A 25,836-nucleotide genomic window follows, 5' to 3' on the forward strand; every position below is an offset into this window, starting at 1 on the left:
AACATTTCACAGGGATCTTCCGTCCAGTGTTTATTTTACATCAATAAATAAGCCTTTTGTATAAAATAAAATAATGACATTTGATGAAAGTCCGACATTGGTATCTCCGCACATTGTTCCTCCCAATCAGTGGTTGGCCGGTGTTCGGTACACCACCACACAAACTTCACGAACAGGACGGGGTCCGCCCTGATCCTCTACATGTTCTGAAATAGCCCGGGGCGAGGGGATCATACCGACCATTTCATGGCCAAATACATGCACACGTCTCACTCACTCGTCACCCATTTACACCTGTAGCAAAATTGTCAGTTTACACGTGTGCCACAATGCACGTGCTTATCACACAACGGTTGGCAGATCGTTTTTGGAGGGTTTCCCCCACATAATTACTGATGATGGATGCGAGTGTCTGTGTATTTTTTTATCACCAACTTTTTCATAAATTCGGCCGTCTTTATCGACTTTGATGTTGATGTCGCGACATATGCTTGGTTTGCTTTTGTCGGGGAAAAGTGTGCAAGAGTTCTCGGACTTGTCGCTGAAATGATCTGTGACGTAAAGTTGAGCTTTGGTAAGACTGCGCTCCCGGCGCACTTGAATTAGACGTCTATGGCGTCTCGAGTCTGTTCTGAGCATGCGCACTGCGAGAAGCACCAGAAGAATAAGAATGAATCCTCCCGCAATGGGCACAGCAATCACGGCGGCCTTGAACCACAAGTCTCGTTCAGGGTCTCGTCGAGAATAGTAAACGTGATTTCCGACCGGATTTGACTTTGTGTGTCCTGAAACGAAAAATAATTACGTTAATACAAGGTAAAATAAGAAAAACTCATAAAACGATATTGGAACTTCGTCATTTAATTTGACATTAAACCCCATTTTTGGTGATGCTTATTGTAGTAACGGTCCCTATAATATGGTGCCAAATACAAAAGTCTTTGACACCAGATATTCCTGGTAGTGTCGCAAAATGGAACGTTGTGGTCACGAAATGCCGGAGCAATGTTTCTACTCACAACAGTGACTAAACATCTATTTAATATTTACTTTTGAGGTACGTATCACCGCGTGCTTTGTGGGATCACGTGACAGATATTGGCCACGTGACGCTGTGGGTGGTGTTAAAAGGCGCATCGTACTTTTACGATAAAACCGAAATGAGGTCAACAACTTCCAGTTTTAAAGCTCTATCAACTTGGTACTTATGTCTAGAATGTTACCCTTAACGTTAAAGAAAGTTCATGTTCGGGATTTAATTTGATTCCGTGTAATATCCGTAATCTGACCCAACACGACTCGATTTGGGTGTAGGTCTGTGATCATAGCTTGACGCCATCAGGTTGGGTCAATCTACCATCGTATATCACACTTATATAAATAAGGAATACCCAAAGTGGTGGTGACATGTGAATCCTTCTGGATTTCATGACAGTAACAGACTGTGCGCCATAAAAGCACCCTAACAGGGCCTCCACATCCTGCCGGCAGTAATGTCACGATCGTTCCGTGCCGGCGGCACCTCAGGGCGCGTGTCTGCATAAAACAGCGGGTGACGTCATAAACCTTCCCATAACACCCAGCGCTGCGTCGCAGAAACGTCACCGGCGACATAGGTGACGCTGCCGGCTGGCTCCCATGGTGATTGGAAGCCACCACGGCGACACAACGGAACACTGTTTCATTTGATATTATATCCAACTTAAAAATAAAGGGCTTGTTCTAGACAGAAATACACTAAAATGACGTTTATTACCTCACGTTTATCCCCTCCCTTTAGTTGATATCCAATACGTATATTATGGGCGTAAAGTACTTTTTTGTACCAACATTGGCGCCGGATGAAATTTTCATAAGGTTAAACGTTGAAATTAGAATTATTAGTTGCTCTGATGTCATAAAACATACAGGAAAGCTTTGCGATAGGGAATAAAATATTTTAATGACAGTTTATTCTTGTCCCGTGACTTTATAAAAACACCCACATCAGGCGTGTCCGTACTCAACATGCATCCTGATGCACGTATAATATATGTATGATAATGCACAAGCATTCATTCAATCATTAGGGGCGGTGGGGTAGCCTAGTGGTTAAAGCGTTGGCTCGTCACGCCGAAGACCCGGGTTCGAATCCCCACATGGGTACAATGTGTGAAGCCCATTTCTGGTGTCCCCCGCCGTGATGTTGCTGGAATATTGCTAAAAGCGGCGTAAAACCAAACTCAGTCAGTCAGTCAGTCATTCATTATAAGTACGCTAGTACTTTAGTTCGTGTACATAACATCGAGAGCTAGTTTATGGATACAGACAGTCGTTATGTACATGTATTCCCGCTGATATCAGATGCATGAAGGTTGGCGTGTGTGTGAACGTTTTCACGGCTTCTGTATTCACGTCTAAAACCCTGTGTTTTCTCGCACATCAGATGAAACTTTTACACGCGGTTGTCTTTTAACGAACAGTTATAATATCCCGTGTTTACTGTCAACCTCAAGCGACATTCTAACCGCATTTCAACCTTTTTCGACCTCAAGCTTTCCCTCTGGTCGAGGTTCGAGTTTTTATATCCAATCACTTTTTTAAACTTTCGCAGCACATTTCTAAGTGCAGCCTGCACTTCATGCATAAATTCAGCACGTCAACGCCAGTAAACGCTAAGACCAGGCTGCTATCCCTGCCCCTACAATATTTGCCCGCTTTGAACAGCGATGTTACAATATTTACCCCTGTTTCGTTATAGCATCCAATACAACTTAACACGCTGTTGACTCGACCACGCTCTAAACAGGCCTTGGTGGAACAGGGTTATAAACTTTCAAAACTACATCTTTAGTGAGCTGAGGCAGGATTCTCATCCGGCGCAGTTGGAATCCACAGTAGCAGTTTGAATAATATTAAATCGGTTTTAATTTTACACTAGAGCGAAAGTACACTCGATAAGGGCGTAAATATACGATTAAAATGCAGCGACGCTTTGGGATGAATTGTAGTGGGGTTAGTGTACGAACATCGGTGTGAACCCAGTATATTTTTTAAATATCTTATTTCACGTTCGGTATTATTTCCGAACTAACATTCAAGTTTGATTTCTACTGCAAGTGCATGGGTTTCAACGGCCAAGAATAGACAGGCAGACAGAAATAACCTGATTACGTTACAATCTCTCTTTAATCAGCTCATCTAAATATTATCCGTGTAAGAAAATATCTGTATCAATAACACAAGTCACGTTTTGTACAACAGGATTTTAAGTACGCCAGTCCGACTAGGCTAGCCTTGTGTGGCCTCTACCATCAATCGTCGTATAGAGGGGAAGCGGTGTCGTATAAATATTGACGATCTTGGTCGAAGCCTGCTACAATGTTTACAATCATACTACTGTCATTGAGAACAACATACAAGCCGAATCACGCTTCCCTCTTCTTCCGTCTGCTCTCGGCAGTTTCCGTCGCGACATCGCGGCGACTCGCATCTCGGAAATCAGAACCGCTGGCGACAGTGACCATAGGTCCGCCGATGTCTGAAAGGCTTGTAGCCTCGTTTATGTCATTAGAGGCTTTAATTAGCTGCGGATCTCATCCTCCGGATCCAGCAGACTCGGCAGGTGCCATGCTCTCTTGTCATCCATTGTCTCAATGCAGTTCCGATGCCGCGATGACGGCGAACGCGAAGCAGACGACATATATCTAACTTCTTAGAGACGAAGATAAAATGGATGGGATCGCTCGTATGAATGCATATATGTCAAGTCTGCTTCTTTCGGGATAATTGTAACCTACTGGAGCCTAATACGACCCGTTTGGACCAACATTACTCAAAGTGAACTAAATACGAGCCACAACATGTCTGTTGAAGAGGCGTGGAATCACCAGTCAATGACGACTGGCTTGTAAATGATAGAGCTGGTGGCGAGTGAGGAGAGACTGGATTGATTAACATGGAATAACAAGCCAGGGTAATAGGTTTATTTCTTTAAATATCGTCCCCCCGTCGCCACACTGTGACAACAAATCTCATTACCAACGATTTCCGCCATTTTACTTGATGAGAGAACGTAATGAGACCCTATCGTCTGCCCGATGTTATCAGAGAACAGTTGTTACCACGGAGACTCCACTGTTTTTTCCAAACATATGGCACCAGATAATCTTCGAACGTCTGTAGATCCTTGTACAAAAGCAATCATTATTTCTGCTTTCTGATTCATGTTCAGAAAGAGCAAATCTTTGATGGAGTCGCTGCTGACCCGGCCGCCGGTTGAAACAGCGGGCATCCTGTGTTACCATCTTAAACATGGCTCTTATGAATATTCCCGTGTCTTCGTGTGACGTACGATCAAACGTTTGAGCGTAATTTAGCAAGACCAACTTTGAATTCACCAATGTTCAGTGATGACCTTTCTCTGTTATGAGCAACAACGAAGCAAGGAGATGTAAATAAAACCCGCCATGTTTCAGCGGCTCTACCTGCATCTCACTATTAACTGTTTTTATTTCCGACGGTTTTTTTCGCTTCGGATAAACCAATAAAAGGATTTTACACAAATGTTTGTTCCACAGCAATGGTAGGATAGTACCTACCGCAGTCCATGAAACGTCTTTAAGACGTTAAATAAACAGCACGGGACCTGAATGAGATGCGCTGCACAGCCTGTTTCTCGCCGGCTATTTTCCTACACCCTAAGGAGAGAGGACCCCTCTGGCTTGTAATCTCCTTCTTTCTGAGAAAAAGCTGCCGCAACACAAGGCTTCATGTTGCTGAAACTTTTAAACCAGCGTTATGATCTCCTCGTAGAACGATACCGACAGTCGGCGACTTACTGCTGTTGTAGTGTTTCCAAGGCTGATATATCAGATATTTGTTCTGGAAAAATTTATCGATTTCAATTTTCACTGTCCTCGTAAATGAAATTCATCTGCTCAGTTACAATATGCAAGTAGATTAAATGGTTCATGTTTGAAGACGCGAAGGCGCTTCGCACGTTCTTTTCGTGCACAGTCGGCTGGAGACAACGCGGTATATCGAGGCGGGGAGACCCCTCGGTATTTAGCGATCCACTGTAACAGTTGTGGATGTGAGTTAAGAGATCTTTTTATTGCCCCGTGATGTTATCTGACGAGTCTTAGCAGCATGCTTACGTTCTCCACCGTCTGCCCAGCCCGCCTTCGGTTCCAGTTGGTACAATTGCCAAAGAGTGGTAAACGAGGATATATATCAAAGGGACTGGAAATTTACCATAAAGGCAGGAAGGTGGAATGGCCTGAAGACTGTATTACATTTCGCTGACCCAGTCCCCAGGGCCCCAATCACATAATATAACATTTTTTAATTTTTGTTAAAAATACCCAGAATTCATGATTTCTTCAATTCGAAACACGCCCAATCACGCAATTTTGATTTATTTCCAGTCAGTGCTAAATCTCCCTCTTTCCCAGACATTTGTCATGAAACCCTTTCCCCCATCCTCCCCTCCCCAATATCGCCGACCCTCCCCACCAACCATGGTAAGTGACCAGTCTCAAATACGCTTATTTGTGTTTGGCATACCGGCTATCCAGTCTGGCCATAGATACAAGATTTACACTTATACACACAATGCTTTATTATGACCAAGAATTTACTACACTCTCAAAAAGAACAATTCATAATAATTTTCACGAACAGAAGTCCTGAATTAATTTCCAAAATGTCACCATCGTTACAACTTTAAATAAATTCTACATCTTACCATAGTCTCCTCATATATTATTTCTATGTCATTATACGACATGATTTCTAAAAAAATGTTATTATGTACATCATTTATGTGTGAAATGTGTCTATATTTCTTGTACCTGCTGTGTTTATATATGTAGCTTATAGAATATTGTCAGTTTCTTCATGGAATGCTATGCAATAAATGTCTTATCTATAAGATATTTTATTGCGCACTTTCCACGTAGAAACAATATAAAATATCTCGTTTATGTAGTTTATAGAATATTGTCACTTATAACATAGTGCAGATTAACAATAGATATACAATGTACTACTATACATCAGCAGCAGCAGCTGTTTTCGAGGCATCAGAATAGCATGAGCCCTTCTTAATACTTCACGAGTTTATAAATCGCAGCTTAGTCATTTTAGTTCATGAAAAAAGTCGCACTTCCCTGTGGGGCTACAGTTTACGTGGGTACATATGCCTTCTGAAAGACATCTTTTTAGTTCTTGAGAATCAAGCTAATCACGTTATCTCTATCCTATCAGCTGATTGCACGTGAAAGGGTGTCAGGCTCTATTTACCAATCCCCCGTATGTTGATAACACGAGAGGACATTCAGCCACGAGGTGTACCGGACGCCCCCGAAGTGAAGAATTGACGATGTAGACGAACTTGACAGGCGAAAAGCGCGACGTCAGGTTAAGATACGGGACCGCCATTTTGAAAAAAAAGAGGTACAAGACAACTCGGGAGATTGTAGTGATGAGATGCGGGGTCACGTGACCGTATCGGTATCTCCCGACGGAGAAGAATGCTTGGATTGTCGGTCTAGATTTCAGGAAACGGATCTCCGGCGTCCAGGCATGCGTAGTCGCAACGGCTAAGTCGGGACAGCAGAATAATGCATAGCTATCTAGGCATCAGAAAAACGTAGCAGCGACAATGGGAGGAGGTTGGCAAAGAAACAACCCGTTTCACCTTCTGCGTTATTGGGCGCACGATTGATGAACCCTTCCACAGAGAATGACAGAGACAAGGTCTACCGACTGGCAGATCTTCTTTCGTCAGCCTCAGAATATGGCGATATCCCACCGCGCAATATTGAGGGTTATATCATCCCTAAATGAATGGTCTACATCTTATGTTATACTCAGCGCCATGCCATCACGCTAATCTGACTGTTAAATGTGGACTAATATTGCAGTTGATGTTGTCCTGTGAGTTGGGTTGAACGTGGTTGAACAATATTCCCGTTATATCAGAGCGTGTCAGGAATTTCCAAAATGAATCAGGTCTCAAGTGTGAACCACATTAGTGAAACCCACAACCACGGGTGGTGCCAACAAACCTTGAAACATAATCGGGACGAATCGGGATTCGAACCCACTATAACAGATTTCTGGCATTCCAAGACGACATTCCATTCTAGCATTCCAGGACGACATGGATGATTCTTCTACATTTTTTATACTGTCACTCCCTGTGATGTACCCCGCTGTACTCGGGTACTTGATGATGTTGTATGCGTGACTTCTGAACTTGTACCATCGCTGCGCAAAACTTACTCAAAGGGCTTCATAGTAACTCGACATAACCCAAACAAATACCGAGAGCGCTTGACAATTGTGGGTTACAATTCCCAAGTCGAGTAATTTGCAAAGGAACTTCATAATTTTTTCGTCGCATTGAAAAAGGCAGTCGCCCGTCGGGCATGGAGAAAGGGCGATAATTAGTAGTATAATACCTCCCCGACAGTTCTATCCTTGCCTCTCGGGTCCGCTGTACCGTAACAAACGAGGCCCAAAAGCCCAGCGTGTCGGTATTGGTTGACGGAGAGGTAAGGCGGAGAGACACTCTTCTACAAACACTCTTAACCCGCCATTTGGCAGTGAACCACATAGCAGCGCTGTTGCCAACAGTAAGCATAAGACAGTCGTAACAAAAGCTCGACGAAGCCTATCAGTGAAATATAAATATTGAACCTCCGCCGTTTAGTACCCGTGCGAGTCTCCAGCAAACATGGACTTGCATGGAGTACCGTTTAGGTCAGGTGATCCTTGTAAGGTACGCCTGCCATGGCCTTCATTTCTGAGTGAGTGAGTTAACTGAACATTGCAATCTCCAACTTGACGAGGGAGGAAAACCCAAAGGGCTGACCAGGAGTGCTTTGAACAAATGGATCCGTGAATATCACGTTTATAACTGGTCTTCAGTTAGTCGACTTGTAGGATCGCATGGTCAGTCTCGCTGACTTGAACGATGTCCATCACTGGATTGTCTGGTCCAGGCTCAAAGACACTGTCATATTATTGTAATACTACCGACTGCACCGTCAAACATCAAACGGATAATGTGATTACTGATTTTTGACATGGTTTCGTTCAAATCAGGCTAAAACAAAGCCCTGGTCTAACTATAACGGTACTCAAGGATGTGCGTCAACACCAATTCGACAAATGGCGACAAGTGCGACGTCACGGGGTCAACGCCATCTACCGGCAGTGTGAAGCAACGTCATCCGTCTGGGGTCAGTGCAGGCCATAGACGGTAATACAATACCAGCTGTAGACGACAGTCCTGGACCTGGCTGTGAACAGTGATGAATAGCTTGGTTGCATGACAAGACATACTGAAACCACTTCTCCATGTGTTCACAGAAAGGCGACGGGTGTTTGCGAGACAGGGGTTAGCTCGGAAACAATGGCGGCGGTGATTCCGTAGCGTGAATCACGTTTGTTACACACTAAGCATGTCCTGAGATTGCCAATATACCGCTAGTGATGACCTCGCTGGTTTAGACTTATACTTTAATGTGCTGTTAGAACGTCGGGATATATTGAATCACACTATTAGTTTCCAGGTACGAGGATCAGGGCAGGCCAACGTCGTATGTGGCAAACTCCAGAACTAGAACAATTCTCCAAGCTAAATTATTCAATTGATATTGACTACAATTCCTATTTTTCGTAACTTACACAACTTGTAAATGGGATATCGTAGTCAGACATTTTAATAGCTCAAATTTCCACATTTTCCAAAGAAGCCATGACAATACTGAACCTACCATAAACTGTGGTAAATGTAATTTAAAATCTCACAGCTTTCGATAACTCTTTCTCGCTCTCAAATTTAGCATATACTGAACAAAAGGTTTGGGAACATGATACTTTCTGAGAATATGTTGGGTAGTGAAGACTGACCAGACAATTTCATGGAAATATCCCCCCAGATGTTCATTGTCTGTAACTTTTATAGGTCAGTATATATCAGTGATTTGTTTGCGAATACTTTAATCTCAGCATAAAGATGCTGGGTAAGACAAAGCACGACAGTATAACTTGCGACAAGAACACAAAGGTTCCCACCGTATTGCACAGCTAGCCCTTGGATGCTGCCCGCCATCTCACAGGGCTTGGCGACCATACTAGACTTGAACCCTTTCCGACAACCCAGTCAAAAGATCTGTACTTAGAAATCTTTGAAGATACGATCTTTTTCGTGGAGCAAGTCGAGCTTTGAGATACAGATCTTAACTATGAAAGATGATAGGACTAGCAGCCTTGACTAACTCATTGCGTCGAACAGACTGCGAGAAAGTCCCGAGCTCGCGAGATCGGTGAAGTATCGACAAGTCTTCATTTGAACCCGCACGTTTTGCTATTGTTGAATATGAACATGAAAAGATTGCATGCCGATTGCAACTCGTGTTTGTATGCGTCGTACAAGTGTTTGCGTTGTAAGATATGATCTTTATTCATATGCTGATAAACTTTAAATGTGCACGAATGTTTACATTCAATAGCGTGTGTACTCACACCCGATTATTAAGTGTGTTTTAGGTTAATGGCACGCACGTTAGAAATAAACAAACCCTGTTGTAGAACATATTTATACACTTCATAACACTTACATAACTCTACAGAGCCAGAAATATTTCGGTAATAAAATACTGAGCGAGTGAGACGCCATTTTAAAATCTCGGGCTTAGATTTAATCTTCTGACACGTTGAGAGTGTGTTAGGAGCCCAGGAAAATTATCCAGTTCCGAAAAAGATGCTTCTACGATAACCGAGAGAATCTACGCCAACGATCTGCATTGTCGTCCACGCTCCCAACTCCACTGAATACGTTCCACCGTGCACACATCCAAACATACGAGCCAAACATTAACCCCAGGCTGGGAAGACGCTGTATTAACTGCACGAATAGTGCCATCTGTGAGAAAGTTCAAAGGGAGATAATTCCTCCGGGGAGGGTAAAATCCGGGCAATAAAGACGAGAGAGCATCTCGTCATATTTTGCATCGTTGTCAATTTCTTGGGGGAAAAAGTGGAAAAGCCGAGACTGCAATGCTGATAAAATAATGCAGTCGCGCCCTGGTCGGATACGGATACTAAATTTTTATCTTACACTCAGACCCCGCAAGTCTCGTGTAAGCGCCACTGTAGGAGACAATACTCGCCGCTTGCGCTAAAAAGAATTAAATAATTCATAAAGGTTAAAGAGCCGTATTCACATTTGTAAAGAATTAAACCTATAGCCGAGCGACGCCTGTTTTGCGATCAAGCACGTTTGGGAGATCTTGTAATTGACGTTGCTTCCATAAATTTCTCGGAAATGTTATTTGTTATTTCGGAAGAGGTTGTTTTCGATTCGCCATTTGTTTGGCAGTCTGATATAATAACGATCATACTTCGCCTTCCCCCACAGGACCTACTAGAGACGGCCGTTTACCGCACTTCCTTGGAGTATGAAATCAATTATCTTGATTCCAAAACATCGCCACGGTACAATATGTCGTGCGAGATCTCTTGCTCGCAATTTGTAGACGCGATCTGATTTTAATATTTCATCCCTCCCTTCCGGTCTTCTACTGCTGAGACCCTTGAACACCGAGGATGTGTTATTTTTTGTCCCGGGAGTGGAATTTGTATGGTGCACATTACCGCACGTTTTAACGCCAAACTCTCTGAATCTGGCCATGTCACGAGCCAGACCGACCTTCAGTTCACTGGATTATCAATAACAAATGGTAGAGTGGAACAAATAGTGTACATACCTTTCTGCGTACTCCCGTTTGAATTAGACGCTTGTACTATAGGAATGTCTATTATTTTTTCTTTGTAATTACACATATCGTCTTTGCAACATTTGAATATAACTGTCACTGTCGACTGGGAGTCACGTGGTTCAACAAGCTCCTCCCCTTCTCCACACATTGTCCTTAATGACTCAGGTAGGTTGTCATAGCAACCGTGCCGTGTGCGAGTTACCTCCCCTTCGGTCTCCATGGCTGTATAACATTTGCCGATGTTAGACTTGCACATATAGCCGGTACTGACACACCCAGACTCGTTACAATAGCACCGAAGTTCGCCTGCAACATAAAATAGATAACGTAAATATTCAGATATGACATTCAGTCACGAAAAACACATATCATGTCACGTAAAGGAATATAGCGAATTTTCAACGAGTGATATATCAGGATGTCTTTAGATATTTCCCAAATGTCTAATATTCAAGCTGAACACGACTCCATGTTAGTCTATGGGGGGCCACCAGGTTCGTTTCCGAGGGGCATAAAAAGGAGATGTTTGTAAGTAGTTGGCTGAGAAAGGCCCACATCTGTCCGAATGGAAAACAAAACAATTCACTACGTTGCGTTCAAAACGCCACTTGAAATGACGTCTGCTTTATCTCACGATCCCGTAACACGAAACAAAATGGCGGCCTCACAGGCAAAATGGTGGCCGATGGCGGAGGTCACGTGATAAGAGGTCCTCCTTTCACCATTAATAATCGTTTAACTACCTAAACAAACACCAGGCACACTCGGATAATAGCTTCATTCCTACCTCTCGACCTACGAAAGCCCTTCTAGACGCCATACCAATGAGCGCCATTACAGCGACCACCGTAGGAAGACTACACTCCACAGTGAAATGGATCCGCTTAATGGCCTTAGCATCGCGGTTGGGGGCTACTTAGATCAGCCTCAAGAACACGGCCCTGCCAATTGTATACTGCAGAAGCACGAGATCTCAGTGATGCCGAAATGTTTAAAACAAGGATATCCGCGTCGTTAGAGAGTAAAAAACTCTCGATCCAAAGCCACTCCAAATCAGATGTCAGTTAAGTTGGGCTATTTATCAATCAACGTAGAGGTGATTTCCTGCATGTCTATCCGACATTGATGGCTGACCTTTGACCCTGAGAAAATCCGATAAGTTTTATGAGGGCGATAGACCGTTTATCTTAGACTGGCGAGGGGGTGGTGGATGGTGGAGCGAGGGTGGTGGAGAACGGTGATGTTGATGGAGCTTTATCTCTAAAGAGACAAGCGTGCGAGTTCATGAATCCACGTCACTGATTCCCACGACGTTTTGAAGTTTAAGACTCGCACTTCAAGAACTTTTAATATGGATGAAACATAAACGTAAAACATGTTCTGCAACTAATGTTAACGTGAAAGCAGCCATCATATTTCGCCACTGTAATAACTGATGCGCAGTATACACATTTGCATCATTGCCGCCATACAATGATTGCTAGGTTCAAGGCTTAGTTTCTTTCAAACGGCTTTAAACTAATCAACTTTCAATAATTGCAATGTATTCTGAGGCAGTGCTGGTAACATTCAGATTATATTTATACAACACACAAATTAGTGTCGCATCGATATGGTGAGCAGGACATGGCTGCCAATTAGTCCTGTGTTGGAGTAAAATTCATAAGGAGATGGCATACATTGAACAAGACCATACGTCCATAGTCCACTGATAACGGCTGATGACATGGTGGTGTGGTAGTGCACTTCCGGTTTCTTGTCGGAGATGGGAGGTGGTAATGGGAAGATCTGCACGTGGTAATGTATTTGGTAGAAATAGAATATATTTCAATATAGGGGTTATAACATACAGCGTATTCCTTCAGAACCACATTCTTATCTCACTGCAGACGGACTAGGGCATAAAACTTGTCCCGTATTAGCGAGGGGAGACAACTGGTGCTGAGGTGAATATGGAGCGTGTAACTCCATTCTACATGACGTTTGACAAGTCGTCCTAAATGACAGACTCGCCTTGGGCACCCAAAATTTCTCATCACGGTGAGCGAGTCCTTCCCTCTACGTTCAGAACACGGCCGGTAGGCACGGTTTTATTAAAACTTTGATTGACAGGTGAGTCTGTCAAAATGGGTCTTGCCAGGGGTTAAGTAATGTGAAATGGAGATCAGCGTTTGACATCATTCAGCCTGTAAAGCGATGTATGTGTGTGTGCATGTACGTGCGTGTGCGTGTTTCCAGGTTGTGTCCTTGAACTAGTCCTCACTTGTGCTAACAGAGATACCATACCGACGTTTGTCAAACAGGGCAAGCATTTCTCCTAACGTGTCAATGTCGAACACCAGGGCCATGTTCCACAAAGCGGTATTAGCGCTACGGCAGTCGTAAGTAAGTGGGTTGCGACCACCTTTGTGCTACGGTAGCTTTGTGAACGTACTAACAAGCAAGAAGCGCCCGGGGATCGACCTTCCGCTCGCGTGACAGACACTGTCACCATGATCCAGCCTCACGCCATTCTTGACACCCACCCACACTCATCCATCTTTCTAGGCAGACGTAAATCTCATATCCAGCAAGGTCAAAATTTTCGGGGCAAAACGTCTTAAACCATATTATTCGGTCAAAGTCTTGGTTGGTAAAAACAGCGTCCATTTACATGATGTATGTTCGTACCGAGCAGGTAACCAGTGACGCGGCCAGTTCACAAACTGGACAATCGTAAGATTGTAATATGTAATTCTAATGTAATACGTAAGGTGAGCACTATTACGTAGAACGACGCAAGTTTCACTCGAATTGGCCCCTGTGTCGGGTTAGGTGTACTTATGATTAATATCCGTCACTTGTGTATTTCCAACCGTCGTCAAACATCGCCTCGTGAAATAATTGGTGAGCAGACGACATCTTGTCTGGGACATACAGGAGCAGCTATGTTAGCCTCCGCCGTAGCTGTCTTCCTTTGAAAGAAAATGGACCTCGGGAAAGATGGCCAGAGATAAAGCCGGTCGACATAGTTGGCGGGTACTGACTGGAGCGTACTGGTGATGTTCCATAGAAATAAAGCTGCCCGACTATACACACAATATGACTCGGAACACTCGATCTGCACACCCGATCAGATCCGACAGCCGTTTGACGGGGTAATGGTAGGTGTGAGGGTGTCATATTTGTTGTAGGTAGGCACCCACTTGTGGTTAGCTTTGTTGGAAATGACTCGAATGGTACTGTCTCGCTGTCCTAACCCCCCAAAATGAACAAGTATAATTTGTTACCGTCTTCGTTATCCCACTATTATTCGCCTGTCAGCTCGTCCTGTAATTGCGCCCCTGAGCGGGGACGCTAATAATATTGAGTATCTACCGTTTTAGGGAGAATTGTGTTGAGATTGACATGCGCAGTATCGATGTCCTGGACACTGTAATAGGGTCAATCCACCCACAACCATGGATCAAAGCCAAGCAGACACCGGATTATACCTACATGAAATAGTTTGTATATTTTACCATTTTTTGTCTGCGTCAAAATATGAAAATCAAACATGTCAGCAACAACCATAAGTTTGAAAAACGTCACAGATCAAATTTGATCATCAGATGCACACACGTCGGATTCAATGAACAAATAGCTGTAACTACAATGATCAAACGCGGCAACGGCGGTGGCAATTCCGATCAAATGATTAACTATAATGATCAAACGAATAAAAAATTTGATCAATTATAACGAGCCAACTATTACGACCACATGAATGACATGAGCCAAAAGTGAGTGAGTGAGTTTAGTTTTACATCGCAATATTCAGCTATAAGGCGGCGGTCTGTAAGTAATCCAGTCTGGACCAGACGATCCAGTGATCAACAGCATGAGCCAAGAATTACGATCAAACTAACTAAAATGATCAAATGTGTGCAGAGAAATGTGCCAACTACACACTACAACACGACGTGTGGTTACAAGAAACACCAACAATCCACAACGAGTCTTCCCACTCTACAAACTACATCCAACTTCACACATAGCTTCCCTCGTGGGGAGCAGCGCGAGTATGTTGGGAGGTTCTACCCATTACATTGCACAGTCCGAGTCGGATAAGGGTGGGAGAGGGTGTGAGTGTGTGTTGGGTACAGCCCCCTACTGTACAGATTATCGTGTCTGTGTGCATACTCTGCCCGTCTGAAAGCGATCTTGCATGTTCGTAAAGGAGTTGGTGAGCTCATTCATTCTGCTTCCATTTGCTGGATAACGTGAGAAGGAACAAGCCGGGGTTAGTCTGACGGATAACTGTATAACGATTCAAAGTAAACATTGGACAGCCGAGTTTATCAAACCCCGACCTGGCTTTATCTTAATGGGGTATAGGATACACGCCGTGGATCGCCGGGGACAAGGGACTCTCAAATTGAAGGGGTGGCTTTCGTTAACTGTATGGGATGTTTACGGTTCAATCACTGCCCACTTAGATCAGATCAGGGGACGGCAGTCGACTTTAGTGGACACTTAAAACTGACATCGAGCTCATATACACCGAAGATTAGCTCGGTATGGGACTCAGACGGCACCGGATCATCATCATCATCTTCATCATTATCATCATCATCATTTCCATACTTTCTTTTTATTCCTACATCTTGAAAAAATTCTTATCAATATTTATTTGATTGTAATGTTACTTATTATTTCGAATCCCGCCGCCATACAGCTGGAAGTGCGGCGTAAAACTCAACTCACTCACAATTATTTCGAATCAATTGTAGTAGCAGAAGCAGCAATGTGGTAGTAGTCGTTTTGAACCTGTTTTTAAATCATGTTTATTTTTATAGTTATTATTTGGGTGTGTTTGTTACTATTATTACTACTTACATCGTTACCTTTCCCGGGGCGGTGGGGTAGCCTAGTGGTTAACGCGTTCGCTCGTCACGCCGAAGACCTGGGTTCGATTCCCCACATGGGTACAATGTGTGAAGCCCATTTCTGGTGTCCCCCGTAGTGATATTGCTGGAATATTGCTAAAAGCGGCGTGAAACTAAACTCACTCACTCACTCATTACCTCTCCCAAATACGACTGCACCTACTCTGCAGCGGATCTGACACACGTGGTTTAGATTTCCTTCATGATGTGAAGCGCTGTCAGGAACGTTTATGTATTAAAGGACAAAAAATAAATATAATTTCTCAATTGTTGCAGAAGACAAATTACCTACATATCACATCAATATAAATTTCCATTTGTGCAGTTTCGTAATAAAGTGCGTGATTTTTTGGCTCACGCTGTCTGTGGCTGACAAAACCACAGTCACTTGAGTCCACCTGGGACGCCATACTATAACGGACATCCCTCCGAGCAGGATTTGTGTCTAGGCCGGGCAGCGATAGTGGAGAAAATTATCGCCACACAGCAATCTAATTTCACACTACGGGCCTTAAAACGCCAAATTTGATAAACTGTGACGCCGATTGAAAAATCTCGACCGACTAATTTCTTCCTTATTACAAAATTCGACACAACATCTGATTATTGACGTTGCATAATGGCGTGTCCTGGGGCGAGTAAACAGTGGATGAAGACAAAGCTTTTTGTCCCATTATTTACCACGGAGAGGGCCTATTTGGGAGTCAGGAAGTTCTGCTGATACCCCAGGCAAGGAACCAGAGGGGGTAGCATGGGACCCTCAGAACCTTACTCTTCACGAGTCCCGCTTATATCTCTCCGTCAAACCATTTCCATTACAACTTTTAAATATTTTTCCTTGTATTCTAATATATGAAAAAACAACGTATCTTATTCGTATACGGCGAAGTTGAATCTTGCAAGGGTAGGTTTTGTGCTTACAAAATAAATTGTCCGTTATCGTGCAACTAACTTAATTTTGAATAATCCCAACATGAATGTACAAATTCAAACGATGTGAAAACTCATGGTGGTCTTAAATACGATCCAGAAACGCTTTTCATTTATTCTCGAAACTCACATCTTAATAGACCCCAAGAGAACCGACTGACAATTAACGAACGCAGGCCTAAAAGACCCCGTAATTGTAGATATAATCTCCATCGCTATGTGCTCTTGTGTTAATGTACCAGCCGATTCGACAGCACTGCGTCTTGTTTCTTCACAGAATCGATGTACGAAATGGAGTTTAAATGAGCACCCTCTCACCAGGGGTCGCTGTACACAGAAAATGAGCTCTTCCGTCCACGTGACTTTAATGAAAGACTCATGGAAGTTGTGTTAAGATTTTAAAAGCGCAAAAGTTCAAAGGATTACTTATGTGCAGTCTACGTAAGTGACGAGGCTTGCTCGTTCTCTGACAGACCACAAACCAGCGTAGAAGCTTTGTGAATAATATGGAAGAACTCTGTAGAGCAGAGCGTCCTCTGAAGCGACCATCTTAAAATACATATTTCACAAATGACATTTGAAACACTTTTGACAGAAGCAAATGCAGATTTGATAAGGTCGCTCCGAGATGTAACTGAAAACGGCTTCTGAGAAATATTGCAGGTTCGATTCGGAAGTTTATAAAGTGGGATGCCAAATTACATTCAGCACGGGGACGCAGGGAAAGTATGATTAAATAGTACCTTTAAAGGGTTCATGAAAACACGAATCGACCAGGACATGGAAACTTTAGTAATGTAGAAGAATCGGTCGTATTTTAACTTTCGTATACGACAATAAATGACAAGAAGCCGTCAGTCAAACGTGTATGGCTGACATCTTGCTGAGTTAGAAAATGTAACACTCGGTCTTGCATTTCCTCGGTGTCGACGCGTACGTCTTAGAAGTGACAAGATTACATCCCCTGAGACTCCGCGTTCTGCCGCCAGGGGGCAATGCGCCGTAAGACGCCATTTTGATTTGCGGTTCGCACCCCGTGGGTGTGTTGGTGTCCCATACAGGCCCGGTGGGTATAAACCGATACATTACGAGTCACACCATGCCACAGGGGAGATATTTTAGCGATTCTACGGTTGATATATCGCCCAATTTATCTAGTATAAGTAATTAAGTCTCCGGTGCGTGGCGGGGACAGTCGGTTGTCAAGTGCGGAGATGCTCTATCAGCAGTGATCATTAAGATAAGGAAAATTGTAGATATGCTGGACAATCGGAATAATCCCAGTTGAAACGGTTGTAAATTGAAAACACATCCCGTGAGAAATCACACATATCCGCTCTCTTCGAAAAAAACCAGTGCTTCAAGCTGCTAGCCCCATATCTCAAGTACATACGTGGGTATAAGACTGAACTCCACCGAGAGATACAAGAGGACAACTGTAATAGTATAAGTTTGTAACTTTCCGACTTGTTGTCAATACTCCGTATTTAACTCCCTTACCTCTAAAATGAATAACTTTCTCAGACTTAATGCCACTGGAAACTTTAACCTCCTCTTTAAGAAATAATGATCCAGATAGTATAGAAATTATTTGCTACCACATGTACAACTTTAAACAAATATAGAAGATCTGATTGTCCTAGGCCATTATTATTATTATTATACACATTTGTATTATTATATATGTTTTGTTGTTCATCATATATATGTGATTCATTATATATCTTGTTTATGTAGTTTATAGAATATTGTCACTGTTTCTGTATGGAACGTTTGCACAATAAATAGTTGATTTGATTTTACTCCGTACGAGAAAGTTCGGGGTGGCAGCATAGTGGGATACGAACGCAAAATTATAATTCAAGATGAATACTTGAATATCATCGTTGGACAAGTCGAATACACCCCGTAGGTTTATTGCCGTATGAAATGGCCATAGAGGTGTAACCTGCCGTCAAGCCATGCATAATGTAGCGGTCCATGAGACGCTTGTCTGTTTTGCATATGGCTGAAGGATTTAGGATCTACAACGATGCAGCAATAAAAACAATACACGCATAGGTTTAGCGCTGTGCTTTTACATAACCAGTTGTGAACTAGAGCGTAAAATATTATCTCAACGTGGATACATGAGCTATTGGTCGTCCTGGTCACATATGACCTGTTTGAGAAGACGGTGATTTCAGATCACAGGGAGACATAGGTCATACTGGAAGCCAGTGTACACAAATGTAATAATCTCAGCTCGGTTTGGGTCTGTTTTGAACGCCGTCAGTGTCGCTGTCAGTTTGCACAAAATGTTACCAGGAGATAAGAAAGAAGCAAATAGAGTTATAATAGCTCCGAGACACTGAATGTCGAGGACCGCTGAAACATATGTCCTTAATGTATCTTAAGTGAAGGGCTGGGAAATTTATGATACTTGAGTTGAGCCCCGCTGGGTTGAGCGTGACTCCATTACTGGCTCGGCCGCTCTTGAAGTACGCTGTACGACGTAGACTTTACTACCAGGCTGGGCTACCTTGGGTTGAGAGGACCATCCCGACATTAACCAGGAAACGTCCTCACACAGACAACACTGTCTGGTATTCGTTACTATCATTAGCGATGTATTTATACCAGCAAAAAATATCATCAACAAATACACCATGACTTATAGGACCAAACTTTTTACAATTCTAATTATTTTATTGCATAGCATTGAATCGAGGTTGCAATATACGATGAAGTACAAGTATATGCACAGAAATATACTTTTCAAAATGTAGTATATTACTTTAGAATTCAGAGTTTATATGTAGGCCACACCTTATCGTCAGTGTTCATTAATTATGACCCGTCTTAGTTATTCGAAAAAGTAAGTGATGATTTAAATTAAGACTGTTCTCCTAACACAGTCTAAATGTCTTGTTAATCCTGATACAAGGTGGCGGGGCAGTCAGTGAGAGGTTTATGGTGTGTCCAACTACCTTGAAGGTGGTAATGGAGGGGACCTGCACAGAGGCCTCAGTCTACCTTTCCCCCGGGGTCGAACCTTCAAGCAGCAATTTGGAAACCCTGGCGGACAATTACGTCTCACTTGACTTGTATACGAGTCATTTGCTTCGCAAAAATGATCTAGAATGTCAACGTAACAAGCGAAATATACCCGAGATCGGCTTCAGTCCCAGCCCTTACTCAAAGTCTATACTCAGCTCAAGCATTCCTGTCGTCACCGTTTCCCTCCCCTTGGCGAAAATTGACGTTAATAATTGTCTCTGAATTCCAATATCACGGCTTCGCTCACTAGTAGGAGGCTTGCCCAACAGTGCTGTGTGTGATTCAAGTTAGCAGATGACGCTTTTTGGAAGTCTCAAATAACTGAAAATTGCCATGTCGGGCTTATTTTCACCACTGTTAAATATCCATCCCTCCACGTTGCATGTAATCGAATTACATCCATTGTGGTTCTACTATTCACAGTTTGTCAGTGATGTATTCGGGAGGGGGTATGCTAACAGACGAATAATGTACTGCTTATTTTGGGCTATGTCGGGTCTTTATTCTGGACAAGCGAAGCGGGACGCCGTCCCCTGCGCGAGGCGACCCTGTCGTGGTGGAGTGTAGATTCCACTTCGATAATACACCGGGGACAGTCAAGTCGAAGAAGAATTGTTCCTGGCGACCAATCTCCCTACAGCTCCAGTCCTGGTCTAGCCTTTAAATGCCGGTTTTAACGTTATCGAGAAAATAAATAAGTAGGTTGAAATTTAGAAAAGTTATAATTTGAAATAACAGCCCGCCCATGTCCCCACGCTACCATCTGCGGAATGAAAGCATGACAATGCAAAACATTCACGACGACGGGGAATACATTATCACATACGACATGGTTTCAGGTTAAATATTCCTTAAAACAAGACGCTCCTGATTATTTCTGTCGTCGTGAAATTAAAGGAAAGTCGTTTTTTGAATTAAGGCATAATACAGTACGAGGAAGAATCGCACCTTGTCCGACTCCAAACTTGGTCAAGCAAAATAGCGTTCCAGGTGTTACTAGCGCTAGACGGAAGTCGTATCATCATCAGCTTCCCACTAGACATAATTAGACGCATTGTATGTCGCGTCCAGATGTTTCCTCTTAATGAATATTTCAGACAAGCACTACAGAGATATCTACTCTGGCCGCCTCTCAGTCGCCAATACTAGCGCCCTATACCATTAACATTCAATGGATAACCTTGCCTCATGCAACATTAATCTCGCACCAACGTATAAACACTACATAATACACAAAGCAAATTAAAATTAAACATTTTTTTAAAATCCACGTTTCTGCAATTATTTAAATTTCGACAGAAAAACAATGAAAATTTCTATGCGATTCACATAGGTCTAGACGCATCGCATGGCATACGCTGATAAAGATCAGCATCACTGCACATAATTGATGAGGATGTCAGATATTTTGTATTTCTTGCTTCTGTTACGTCAGACAAGGCCAAAAACCTAGTTAGCGTCATGTCAACTGGCATGTGTTTTTACAAGGAGCAGCCCGTGACAACCACATTCGAACAGTTCAGTATGATTTAACAACCTCATTCATTGTATATTCTCCGTATCAGCGGAGAAAAAATGTCGAAGTTGTAATCGACACGGAGACACTGGCATTAAATGGATATGGCGCCAACGTGCTCGTGATTACGTAATCCTAAGTTGGCGGGAAAGGGGATCGGATTTTTAATTATAAAATTTTAACGTGGGATCGTCGTGTTTCGGAAACGCTCGATCACTGTGACTCACAAAAATGTTTTACAGTTTTACATTACACCATACACTGATAGAACGAGCTGAGGTAGCCTGGGTATGGGATCAGTTCTCTTGCACCTTCCTTTGTCATCAAACTTGCGGCAAGCCTTTGTATCACATAGACCTGTTTCGTGATATGTTAACAGTACGATTGATTGATTGATTGACAGATTGATTGTTAACGGTTAACATATAACAAAACAAGTCGAATAAACATTGGACGACATTGCTACACTCACTGAACTAAAATGTTAATAATTATTAATTCATTCCAATCATTTATTTAATTGACTCATACCTGGTACCTGGGTATCAAACGAGAGCCAGCGTGAATATACAACCACTTCATGAATACCGCCCAGAGAATCGAACTGGCATAAACCCAACACACAACCCATTGCCCTATCCATCCTACCACTGAGGAGCGGTGGGTTAACCTAGTGGTTAAAGAGTTCGCTCTTCACGGAGAAGACCCGGGTTCGATTCCCCACGTAGGTACAATCTGTGAAGCCCATTTCTGGTGTCCCCCGCCGTGATATTGCTGGAATATTGCTATATTCACTCTCACATTCCTACTACTGACCAAGGACTTACGGCTTTAAGGAGCGTGATTGCGGATGTCGATTTCTGGGTTGAAATCAGCAAGTTGTCAATATTGTGAGAGACGGCCAACCTGTTGCTTACCCAAGTGTCTATTTCATACCGTATTGATTATATAATGGCTTACAGCCGCACAGGCGGCAATCACGCTCATATTTCACGATGTTTAAGACGTAAAGGTGAACAGCTTTTGGTGAATACAGCATGTCAATGGCAAATTAGAGGTTGATATTATTGGTCAGTTTCGATACAAACGCTTTCATTAACGTGCATCAAAACATCTTTATTTGTAATATTTACCGGAAACTGGTAATCATAGGGAAGGATTGCATGTGAAAAATTTCACTTTTAGTCTCGGAACGATCAAGGCGAGAGGTGTCACTATAACGTCAGTTAAAAATATGTATAAAAACCAAACTTTTAGAAATAATATCTCGATTTCATATTTGATACCCGCTTAAAATCCACTTTCACCACCTGGTGGACTGAATGTACTCTACCCGTCTTATTACCCCCGCACGTGCTACAAAACACCCGCATCTCTACACACAGAGTCACACTTCCACTTAGAACATACCCCGGGTAGCCCCGACGCCAAGGTAAACAAAAACGACTTAAAAGCATTTTAAAATTATCGATAAACGAGACCTAACTATATTCCGACCCTATCCACTCTCCTTGGCGATTCCCCTACTTAGTGGCTGGCTGCCTGACCACTGCCGGATGGCCGGGCCTAGCCTGCGATTGTCGTATCAACGAGTCTGTCTTACAAGGGCAGGGCTGTATCTAGAGCTATCAAAGCCGTCTGTATGCTTGCCTCGTATCAGTAGAGAAAACCAAAGTTTACACAGAGCGACCCCGCCGACCCTCAAACAAACCAAGAGATAAATTACTTAGCCAGTTCACTCCACAACTTAAACATATTTTCACATAAACGTTTAACTACAAACCCTTGGTCTGTCCAGTAATCTAACCTCACGTATTCTCACCTGCAAACCCAACGTAATATACACACGTAATAATTTGATGTCAGCTTTATACTCGTAATCAAAGTTGTATATGTACGTAAGACGTAACTTCTATGAATGTCTCTTAATATTATAAAGAATTAACACTATCAGTATGTTATATATGTACAACATCCTAGCTCATTAACTGATAAATTGATTGTAAACATTTTTAAAACAAGATCACAAAGAAATACGACACGTGGTGATAAAACTTTGGGCATGATTTCGACCTGTCGTCTAGAACGCGCCTTGCAATACCCCCACATCAGCAAAGTGATCTCTCTGTCAAGCAACTTGTCTTCAAATGGTGGAGCGAGCGTTACCCGCTGTTCTCAAATGTCATTTTACCTGTGTTGGTATTCCAAGGTCCATTTTTGATTGTGACGTCCTCAAAACGACGGTTAGGTTTATTGAATTAAGACGGCGTGTTCTCGGGTTCTTTTCCACTCTTAGTAGCCACATCTTACCCAAGTATAAATATTTATGCTATATTTCACACCCAGTATTGAATACGCTCTTTACGACATCTACGCCAAGCCCAGCACGACCCTGTGTAAAACATACTTCGCATATGAACCATTTTGTTGCACTTCTCCCAAATTGCCACACTGAATATTTTGTGATTTTCATGATACCAGGCTGTTTATATCGTAGCAAGGGCATTTATATCCAATATTTGCAGGCAAAACATCCCGGGTCTTTGTGAACAATTCGATAGTGAAAACCAACATGGCATCCGTGACAAGACTTGTTGTATTTGAGCATGACAGTCGGTGTTTAAACTTGGGGAAAGTAGAAATGGTTGTCATCGTTCAAGTCGTGGGCTTTGTAGCAGCGAGGATACAACCAAGAAGCAGCGAGGAATGAGTCGCTTAGCACTCGGTAAAAGTTTAAACTCTCTAGGATATTTGCTTTTCCTTCTCTATAACAGATATTTATTTTGCTATTAAAAGAATGAGTTCGTCTTTCAGTGTTAGGGTTAGATACTGATTTCAGCTCTCTCCAGAGCCACTGGTCCATCTTAATATCACTTAAATATTCTTTCTAAACTTATAATGTACTTTTTCCCTTAATTATCTCGGTGCGTTTATTTTATGAGATGGCTTCTTTTTCTTCAGAATAAGACGTCATATTTTGATGGATAAAATGGATACTAGTGTTATGAGACGTTACATGATAATGTACGAGCGACACACAACAGTCCGCTTGTCTCCTCTGTAAGCTAGGGCTGATCGATAACCTAAGGCAAGCTTTTCACTTGAAATGTTGCCATGGAGAAACTGCGTTTGCAAGCTTCGATATAGTCCAATGAACAGATAAAATCACAGAAATATGTCGTTCCCCTGACGTTGACGCGGTTTAAACAGAGCAAGGACCATGCGTGCATGTGAAGTTGCTACACTGCTTCCTCAGACTCTGCTCTGTCCCCCAGTGGGAGAAGCTGAGGTGTATCTACCTTCCTTCCGCCTCGCTTCACACAGATTCATAAGCATTGTACCGAACAGAGGGCTTCATAAAAGAACTTTGTTGAAGGGAGATCATTTTCGTAAGATTGGGATCACTAAATAATGAAGTACAAGGCCTTAGAGCCTGGAGGAAACTCCACTTATAGTTTGAAGTTGGCCTTTTTCGGTCCATTCAATTAATATGCCTATTCTGTATGGTTGTTAAAAGACACTTCTTGTCGTATTAATTCCTTTAAGATGAGCTTGCCTAGCTTGTTTGGCTGTCTAACATGTAAATATGTGCAGTTCTAATTCGGAAACGTTGGGTTCGTTATCCCAAGCTTGAGAGTTGGTAGGCTTGTTCGTCTGTCGTCTGCTACACGTAGATTCCGCGTGGCAGAGCAGACGACAACATACGAGATATATACATCAGTGAACAGGTGTTCTAGAGAAGATGAGAGGTCGGCAGTATCCCGTGCAAGTAGTTCTAGGATGCCAGTCCACCTACTGGACACAGGTACCGGGCAGATATACACGGCCGTGTTTGGCCGGTACGTTATACGGATTGAACGTTGAGTGGCGTAACGATAGCCGGGCGAATATTGGTGGGAATTTCAAAGGATTGATGCTTTCGGACGAAATCTGGGCTACTCAGCTGATTGTGTCTTTCGGTATTGATTTACGGCGAAACACGGAGTTGAGAGGAACTTCGTGGGAATATAGCAGACGACGCGTGTGTGTAGGCAGACGATTCCCAGACAGGCGCCGTGTGTGGATTATTCTCAAAAGACAGTCGTTATCAGTGACTGGGATTCATTCGAGGAGCAGGGTTCTTAGTCTGAAAATATAAAAAGTGAATGAACTCACCTTCAATTACAGCAAAACAATAGCCGAGAAATAACAAGAGAAGTGCTAGTGTTGAATCCATCGAGGCTCCACCAGGCGAGGATGTTCTGCTAGTAATCCTGGTTCGCTGTTCAGATGGATAGCGATCTAACCCGTAGGTCCTCCAAACATATATGACCAAGTCTAAAGAGTCACAACTTGCCACAGGAGTCACAACAGCCCGACCCGAGCTCGTGAAATCACTGTCAACAGTTCACGAACACACACAAGGTCTCGACGGCAACGTTAGAGCACACGAGAAGAAGTCGGCTTGTAGTTCACAAACTTTCCAAAGTCCCAAGTGAACACTCCGGCACAGCATCAGGCGATGTTGTGTCTTGGGGTATATCTACCGCTCCATGATGGTAACCCACATGAGACTGTTTCAAAAAACACGAGTAATCACCATCAAAACATGCATTCACTAATTCTCCTCGGCCCAAAACACGGCTGATAACATATAGCAGCCATGCCGTACTAGTCTGTAGCACGGCCC

The 25,836-nt window shown here is 42.9% G+C and overlaps 1 protein-coding gene across 1 annotated transcript; it reads right to left on the reverse strand.

Annotated features, from left to right (window-relative positions):
• LOC124254343 (BMP and activin membrane-bound inhibitor homolog) lies at positions 1-25,836 on the reverse strand. Its single transcript, XM_046688261.1, has 3 exons — positions 25,323-25,836; positions 10,764-11,081; positions 1-785 (listed from the first exon to the last, which is right to left on the reverse strand). The coding sequence occupies exons 1-3, from the start codon at positions 25,381-25,383 to the stop codon at positions 343-345; spliced, it is 822 nt and encodes a 273-aa protein (XP_046544217.1). The 5' UTR covers positions 25,384-25,836; the 3' UTR covers positions 1-342.

This window comes from Haliotis rubra, unplaced genomic scaffold (genome assembly GCF_003918875.1).
Source record: "Haliotis rubra isolate DU_JTF1 unplaced genomic scaffold, ASM391887v1 Scf570, whole genome shotgun sequence".
In the NCBI taxonomy this organism is placed as follows: domain Eukaryota; kingdom Metazoa; phylum Mollusca; class Gastropoda; order Lepetellida; family Haliotidae; genus Haliotis; species Haliotis rubra.